At 41.2% G+C, this 9,346-nt stretch overlaps 1 protein-coding gene across 2 annotated transcripts in view; it reads right to left on the reverse strand.

Moving 5' to 3' along the window:
• The window catches only part of CHM (CHM Rab escort protein), a 225,283-nt gene extending 222,219 nt beyond the window's left edge, over positions 1-3,064 (reverse strand). For both annotated transcript variants that reach the window (XM_006167014.3, XM_006167012.3), the window contains exon 1: positions 3,003-3,064. In XM_006167014.3, coding sequence (XP_006167076.1) covers positions 3,003-3,051 — 49 coding nt within the window. In that variant the 5' untranslated portion in view covers positions 3,052-3,064. The remainder of the gene's footprint in view (positions 1-3,002) is intronic.
• Positions 3,065-9,346: the final 6,282 nt, after the last annotated feature.

Genomic DNA, 9,346 nt, shown 5'->3' on the forward strand with positions numbered 1-9,346 from the left:
TCCACCCTGGGGTGTGAATTCTTGCTTTCTGTCTCTCTGTCTCTGTCTGTCTGGCGAGTGCACACGCCCTTTAGCAAAAATCTCTACAAAAAAAAAAAAAAGGATCTATGTGTTTATCCTCAGTATAAAAAGAGTTAAACTAGCTTGCTCCCCAGCCCACCTTTGGGGAAGAATGATGAAAGATAATGTTTATGGGGTGCTATCGCAAGAAAAGTGATGTAGACTCGATCTCTGTATGGTTTTCAGAAAGCAAAAGGGATGCAATGAAAAGCCTACATTGTCTTGACAATAGTTTTGGTGATGTGACTGTCAGAACGCCCAAAAAATTCCTGAGATAGGTAAGATAGTAAATGTACAAGGGCAGGGACTAGGTTCTCAATAAATGTGGGTAGATTACCCTAAAAAAATGTGTTTATCACTACATGAAATGTCACGCTATTGTGATGTAGGTTTGCATTTTGGATGTATCTCTCTTCCCTTCTCTATACAGATATTTACTGCCACTTACACTTTTAATGGCAACCTTCCCAAAGCAGTCTTTGCAAAAGTTGATAATATTCCACGTATTTTCTTTTGTGATGGTCCTAATATACTGAACATGCCAGAATTATTTCTAAAATAAGAAGATGTTCTTACTAAGTAAAGGCCTAAGGGATTCCTCTATATAAGAAGTTTTATTTTTTTAATTAAATTTGCTGGAGGACACATGAGCTCACCAGAGAAAGACAGAAAGAGAGAAAGCAAGTGAGAAAGTGTGAAAGCCCATGGGGATGACTATGCTGCAATCCCAGCTCCTCCATTTCTCGTCAAGATTTTGGGCTTGGGAACCAGCAGTTAGTGTAATGGCTATGTCGCTGGACTCCCACGTAGTCGGCCACGGTTCGCGTCCTGGACCCGGTGGCTTAAAACTCATGCCGGGCACGTGTGCGTGCGTGCCCAAGATCCCGAGAGGAGAATGGAGAAGAAGGGATTGTGGCGTGACCATCCCCTCTGGGGGGTGATTTCTCTCTTTCTGTCTCTATGTCTCTCTCTGTCTATCTGGTGAGCGCACGCGCCCTATAGCAAAAACCTCTCCAAAAAAAAAAAAAAAAGATTTTGAGCACATACGCAAATGCACCAGCATGTTTCTCAAGCAACATGAACCAGAACTCCAACCACATAGTTGGCCATGTGGGCTCCAGCCACCTTTACCACCATGCCACCAGCTGACCCACAGCATTTAATAATAAAAATTACTATTCATCAATTAAAATTTTTAAAACAGGTAAGAAAAAAGTCTTTTGATGAAAAAAAAATTCACACCCCTAGTCCCCGAGTAACAAAAATATAGGTAATAACACAAAACTCAAGTATGCTGTAACAACTATTCTAAAATGGATGCTATTCTCAGTTTTAATACACTGGAAAGAAGAAATGAAGCATTAATCGGCTCTTTCAGCTCTCATCCAACTTCTGTTCATAGCAGCTACAGTCAGGTTTTCTGCAGCTACACAGTTATTTTCAAGCTGGGAATAAATATATCCTTGGTGTTCTGAGAACAATTATCCAGGTACAACTAGAATAAAAGAATTTGGAGTTAGACAACATCTTAAAGGCTATCTAGTTTACCCTCCCTATATTCAAAAACAAGGAAACTAAGACTCAAAGCAATTAAGTACCTGGCTCTCTCAAATCATGCAATTCACACAGCTAGTTAATGGACAATCAAGATCTAGAAGCAAGTTTTCCCATTGCTACTAATGCGAATCAACTCTGAAGGTCAGAACAACTGACTCTTCTGAAATGGAATGGGCTTTTTGGAAATTTACCAGTTGGGTGATCTTGAACAACCTCTACAAGTACTTTCCCCTTCTGTAAAATGTAGAGAATACCTACTCTAACAAGGTTGTGAGATTATGTCTGGCTTGTAAAATGCTTAGTGCATTGATTAAAAAATAATAAGCATATGAAAACAGGTAGTTGTTAGTTTTACTTCCACCCTGAAAACATGGCTGCTTCTTCTATTTGAGAAGAATATGAAATCAGTTTATTAACACAATGGACAGGGTCCTATCCACCAGAACTTCTCCAGCCCAAACACATTCTATAGACAGGAGAAAACCCCACCCAACAACCTATGTCATCCCATCTAAAATTTACCCCTTACACTGTTACGAAAAACAAAATGTCAATTGCTGCCAAATATCTTCTGCCACAAGTTGTACGTTAAATTTGTCAATCACAAATTCGGGGGGAGGGGCTGGCTCCACCCAAAACATGAGAAAAAGATGGAAAAACAAGGGGAAGATAAGGTCACACACCTGAACTGGAAGTCTGGCGCTTGTTCTCGCACATTTAGCTGTGGCTGGGGAGGGGGGGGGGAGAAAGCAAGACGCTTTCCCTCAGCACCATAAAGCAAGAATAATGGCTACTACTTCAGCAAGATACAATTCTTAAGGCTTCTCAACACAATGGAGAATAATCCATTTCCTTTTCCTAGTAAATTAATAAGCACACGGGCAAAAACGGAGCACCTTTCTGGTAAAACTAAGGATCAAGCTGTATCGGAGCTGAACTGTACCCTGGGATCATATAAATATACAAAAGTCCTATGAAATAGCGAGACAAAATGATGGGGAATATCACCTTGAAATCGACAAGGAGGGAATCAGAATGCCATGCCAAAGGCGTCTCCATTGATAAAGTCCCGAACCTCCATTCACATGACACGGCCAAACCCACCTCCCTCTAAGGAAATTAACAGGAATCACAGCAGCAACCAACCTCAGCAAACGGCATCGACCAGATCGACCCCTACTCAAATGGCGCTAAGCACCGCCGATCCAAGCCCCTCCCTGGAGCTGCCAAGTCCAGCGCTGACTCCAGGCTACCTCACTTCCTCTCCATCCTCCCTCCCATACTCGACGCCCAGCAGTCCTTGCCAACTCTCGCCACTAACGGAGAAGGCAGGAACAAGATAGACTTGCTACACTTTGTCCAGGGAGTAACAGGGTCACACATACCCGTCCCTATTACGATCACATCAAACTCCGAAGGGAGATTATCCGCCATCTTGACAGGAAACGTGTCATGTGACTATTGCTTGTGGAAATGAGATCAAGTTAGACATTCCCTCGGTAGAAGGCGGAAAGGTAAACAGTGCATTCTGGGTATTGTAGTCTTGGGTGGAGGGTGCAGGTAAGCGACTACAGCATTTGATTTGAAATGTTTACGCGAATAAGAAAAGCTCAGTTCATTTTCCAGGCTGGATGTGGTAGCACGTTTAGCCTCAAGGTTTGAGGTAGGAAATAGAAGTAGATCTTTACTCTGCTGGGTAGGATATGGGAGTAATCGGGTACACCTTGACTGTGATGAAGCAAGAATTAGGAGACACGGAATGCCCAGTGAAATTAAAAGGGGGTTGCTGTGTGAACAAAGGAGAGTGCCTTTCCAGCCTGCAAAACCGTTTTCTCTGGTTTGTCTCCGGCACGTCAGCACTTTCGTTTTGGCCCTGGTTTGGGCCCCTGAAGCATGGTTTTACACACCAATACTTTCAAACTATATTTTCTATCTTTTTAGTCTCTGTGTCTCCGCCACGAAAACACACCAAAAACTTTACCCCAGTTTTGCCAGAATAGAACTCTCACAGCGTCCGTGTTTATTCTATGAGTCTCAACAGCCACCCTGACAGCATATATTTGCAAAACTAGCCTTGCTTTACAAGAAGGAAAAGAGAGATGGAAGCATAGCAGATGCTTGATAAGCGTTTGCTGAGTGTGAATCTGATTTTCCACACAAATGAGTCCATACAAGATTCTCCTAAGCTACTGCAGAAATGATTCAGACAAAATGACTTTTATGTGAGAGCAATTGTAGTTGATGGCATACAACTTTAGGTTGTATGCCAAGCAGCTAACATAGCTACTAAACCAGCAGCTAACCGACAAGGAGGGAATCAGAATGCCATGCCAAAGGCGTCTCCATTGATAAAGTCCCGAACCTCCATTCACATGACACGGCCAAACCCACCTCCCTCTAAGGAAATTAACAGGAATCACAGCAGCAACCAACCTCAGCAAACGGCATCGACCAGATCGACCCCTACTCAAATGGCGCTAAGCACCGCCGATCCAAGCCCCTCCCTGGAGCTGCCAAGTCCAGCGCTGACTCCAGGCTACCTCACTTCCTCTCCATCCTCCCTCCCATACTCGACGCCCAGCAGTCCTTGCCAACTCTCGCCACTAACGGAGAAGGCAGGAACAAGATAGACTTGCTACACTTTGTCCAGGGAGTAACAGGGTCACACATACCCGTCCCTATTACGATCACATCAAACTCCGAAGGGAGATTATCCGCCATCTTGACAGGAAACGTGTCATGTGACTATTGCTTGTGGAAATGAGATCAAGTTAGACATTCCCTCGGTAGAAGGCGGAAAGGTAAACAGTGCATTCTGGGTATTGTAGTCTTGGGTGGAGGGTGCAGGTAAGCGACTACAGCATTTGATTTGAAATGTTTACGCGAATAAGAAAAGCTCAGTTCATTTTCCAGGCTGGATGTGGTAGCACGTTTAGCCTCAAGGTTTGAGGTAGGAAATAGAAGTAGATCTTTACTCTGCTGGGTAGGATATGGGAGTAATCGGGTACACCTTGACTGTGATGAAGCAAGAATTAGGAGACACGGAATGCCCAGTGAAATTAAAAGGGGGTTGCTGTGTGAACAAAGGAGAGTGCCTTTCCAGCCTGCAAAACCGTTTTCTCTGGTTTGTCTCCGGCACGTCAGCACTTTCGTTTTGGCCCTGGTTTGGGCCCCTGAAGCATGGTTTTACACACCAATACTTTCAAACTATATTTTCTATCTTTTTAGTCTCTGTGTCTCCGCCACGAAAACACACCAAAAACTTTACCCCAGTTTTGCCAGAATAGAACTCTCACAGCGTCCGTGTTTATTCTATGAGTCTCAACAGCCACCCTGACAGCATATATTTGCAAAACTAGCCTTGCTTTACAAGAAGGAAAAGAGAGATGGAAGCATAGCAGATGCTTGATAAGCGTTTGCTGAGTGTGAATCTGATTTTCCACACAAATGAGTCCATACAAGATTCTCCTAAGCTACTGCAGAAATGATTCAGACAAAATGACTTTTATGTGAGAGCAATTGTAGTTGATGGCATACAACTTTAGGTTGTATGCCAAGCAGCTAACATAGCTACTAACACAGCAGCTAACACAGCTAACATAGCTCTCATAAGTCCTTTCAAGGTCTATCTCCCCCCACCCCCATTATTTAAAATGCTTTTCTGTCTAACAACATAAAGGTAACCCAAAAAAAGGTGAGTGGAGGGAGAGTTGTACATTTTTTATCTTAGAAATTACTTGTGCAATTATGTTACAAGAGGTTCAAAATCAAAAAGAGGATACTCTCGGAGCTGCTTGTGGTTCCCCAGACATTCATTTCCAGTGCTCATTGCCTGTCCTTCAACATGGAACAATTTTCCCCATTCTCTACCCAACATTTATCCCTAAGATTCACCTCTGCTTCCACCACCTCCTCTTTTCATCTCCTACTTTTATTGGGTTAAGTTTCCCTAGATGGTGCCACCAACCTGTCATAACCTGCCATATTGCCCTAAAATTATTTTCATTTATGTAGATTATTAGAGAGTACACATATCTTCACATGTACACACAAAAATACACACCCAAACATACAAGACCATAAATTCTGAGCCCTTCTATGACACTGACCAAATCTTGTTTAGCTTTTTATGCCACCATCCTCCCTTCTCCCCCAGCACCTTAGAACTTCAATAATTGTTTGCTGAACAGAATTTAGTTCCAACTCCCCTAATAGATGCTAAGCACTGTGAGAACAGGAACCCAGTTGTCTTTACCTTTATATCTTCCCACCACAATCATGAGTCTTATTTTGAAAATGTTCAATGTATTTGTTAATTTTGAAAAAAGTTATATGAAAAGTTTTTGCTTGTTTTATAATTATTTTATTTAAACTTTTTAGTCCATTTTCCAATTTGACCAGAGAGGGAGAGAGCAAGAGAGCGCACGAGAGAGAGAGAGAAAGTATGAAAGCAAACCACCAGGTCCAGGACTTGAACCGCAGTCGGCCACATGGGAGTCCAGGGCCCTTAACCACCACACCACCTGCCCGCCCCATGAAAAGGTTTTTAAAATGTATTTTTCTAAGGACATTTTATTTTTGCATTTCTGATGCATTTTGCCAGTAATTAGCAACAGTGTGCTTGTTTCATTCATTTCTTTTATGGATTATTTTGTTTAAAAAAAATTCTTTTGTAATACGATACTGTAATGAATAGTTCATGTAAAAGAGATAACCCTAAGAAGTAAACATATTGTTCAGTAAATCTCTGCCATTTGTCTTGGTCTCAAAGGAAAGTTTTGAGTAATATCAGAAGTGAAATAGATATTATCTGGGAGACTCTTGATACATCAGTGGAAATGAAAATTAATAGATTTCCCAGTGTAAATTCAGGAAGCTTTCCAAATCGTCTCTAACAGTGAGAAGCCATAGAAGAATGGCTAAAAACATGATAAATAAAAGTATTTTTATCTTACATTGAACATATATGAATATACATATGTATGTATGTGTATATATATATATCATATATACATTTTTTTCAATATAGATATCTCTAACTTTCTAGGAATTCAGAAATGTTCTAACAGTTACACTCTGAAACTATAACTCATTGAATCATTTATTCCTCACGTACTCATTGAGCAGCCATTACAAGTAAGGCACTGATTTAGATGCTATGATTACAGCAATGAATAATTACTCGTGCTAATTTTCCAATTTCCCTTGTCAAAAATTTGCAACCCCTTCTTTTCCTCTGAGGATAGAGAGAATAACCCCCAAGAAAGCTAATGTTACCAACCTGTATTTAGCTGCTCTTTTTCAAAAGTTATCATGTGACTCATTCATCCCTCTCTGGGCATGAAAATATTATGTTAAGAAAATGTAATATCTCTGCATAGACTAAATGTTCAAAATACCTTTTCATTCAAATACACTTTTATAGATTTTATGCAAAGTAAAGATGAATATAGGAGTTGAAAATATAGGAGTAAAAAAGCATAAAGCAAAGTAACTGAGCTGCTGTCTATTCTGTTATTCTAAAGACATCTATTCTTTGAGAACTGAAAGCTTTTATTCATATAAATCCCAGTACAATCAGAGATAGATACCTAAAAATTGACTATGCTATTAAATCACCGTGGCATTCATTTTGTACTTAGTAGTTTCTTGCATTGAAAAAGCACAGTTCCCTGAGTATTTACATTGTATTCAGAAGTTTAGTCAACTGTGAGATCTGTTATCTTTTTCTTTAAGAATTATTTTATTTAACTTCATTTATTTATTTACTTATTTATTTTCTTATTTATTATAATTTTACCAGAGAAGAACAGAGTGAGAGGGAGAGAGAGAATGAGAGAGAGATAGAAAGACGGAAAGCAAGAAAGCAAGCCACCAGATTTGGGACTCAAACCACAGTTGGCCATGTGGGAGCCCAGCACCCATAACTACCATGCCACCAGCCAGCCCCCTGACTATTACCTTTTTTACAAATCAATATTTTTTTCCCTTTTTAAAAGAGAGATGTTTTGCTATAGGACACATGCGCTCACTGGAGAGACAGACAGGAAGTGAGAAATCATCCCCCAGGGGAGATGGCCATGCTGCAGTCCCTTCTCCTCCATTCTGCCCTCAGGATTTGGGGCATGCAAGCACATGTGCCTGGTGTGAGATTCAAGCCTCTGAGTCCAGGACTTAAACCGCGGTCAGACATGTGGGTGTCCAGTGATGTAACCATTAAGCCATCTGCTGGTCCCACAAACCAATAATTTAATGGTCTCTATCCCTGGGGCCTTTCGTTTCAGTTCCAGACCCATATATCCAACCTCTTACTCAGCATCTCTTCTGAACTTATCAAATACTGAAGTCTTGATCCTTTGAACACTACTCTCTTCATCCTCTGTTCCCTATTTTAGAAATAATACCACCCACTGCTTAATTATTCAACTAAAATGTACAAGAATCATCCTTGCCACATTACAGTCTTCCACCCTTAAACCAATTCATCAGGTCCAACCTCAGTGGCACAGGCAATAAGATGCCATTGCACAATACTGGAGCCACATGAAAGGCCCATGTTTAGATTCTGAAATGACCTGAACATATGTGTGCCTGAGATCCTTGCTGACTGGGAGAATGAGATTAGGATAGTGGGGTGGCAAGACCCTGTTGAGGATACCCCCCTCTTTCTCCCAAATTTAATAAACTTACAAAAAAAAAAAAAAAAAAAAAACTCCTCAAAAATTGCTGGACTTATCTTAAAAATATACTGTAAATGGGACCATTTGTAATGGCTATGTCGCTGGACTCCCATGTAGTCCACTGCAGTTCACGTCCCGGACCCGGTGGCTTAAAACTCACGCCGGGTGAATGTGCGTGCATGCCCAAGATCCCGAGAGGAGAATGGAGGAGGAGGGATTGCAGCGTGGCCATCCCCCTGGAGGGTGATTTCTCGCTTTCTGTCTCTCTGTCTGTCTCTGTCTGGTGAGCGCACGCACTCTATAGCAAAAACCTCTCAAAAAAAAAAATATATATACTATAAATATCCACTTCTCTCAATATGGACTGCCCTAATAATCTTACCTACACTACTCTAATAGGTCCCAGCCGGACTGTTCATTCATGCTTTCTTCTCTTTAGAACACTTTCCATATTGCAAGCAGAGGAAACGTAAAAACTCAAATCTGATTATGTCTTCCTCTACCTCAAATCTATAATGGTTCCCATCGCTCTTAAAATACATCTCAAAATCTTAAAAATGGTCTGAAATACCCTGTTTAGGTCCAGTGTCATCTCATATCTTTTATCCTTCTCTTTCTAAGCTCCAGTCAAGTGACTCTCCTTCATTTCCTCTACTAGCCATGTTTCTTCCTACTCCAAGGCCTGTACAAATAGCTTTTCACATGCCTGAAATGCACCTTTATCCTTATTCCCCTCTTTCTCCTAGCTTGGTCCTACTCATCCTTTATGGTTATTTTGAAAGCTCACAGTCTCTGAAAAGTATTTTTTGATTCCCTAGTCTTGGTTAGATTGCTGATCACCTTACACCCCTTCTTTTTTTATTTTTTATTTTTTATTTTTTTGTTATAGGGCATGTGTGCTCGCCAGAAAGACAGAGAGAGACAGAGAGACAGAAAGCGAGAAATCACCCCCCAGGGGGGGATGGCCATGCACAATCCCTTCTCTTCCATTCTCCTTTTGGGATCTTGGGCATGCACGCACACGCACCCGGCTTGAGTTTAAGCCACTG

Source organism: Tupaia chinensis, unplaced genomic scaffold, assembly GCF_000334495.1.
Source record: "Tupaia chinensis unplaced genomic scaffold, TupChi_1.0 Scaffold144426_1, whole genome shotgun sequence".
NCBI lineage: Eukaryota > Metazoa > Chordata > Mammalia > Scandentia > Tupaiidae > Tupaia > Tupaia belangeri.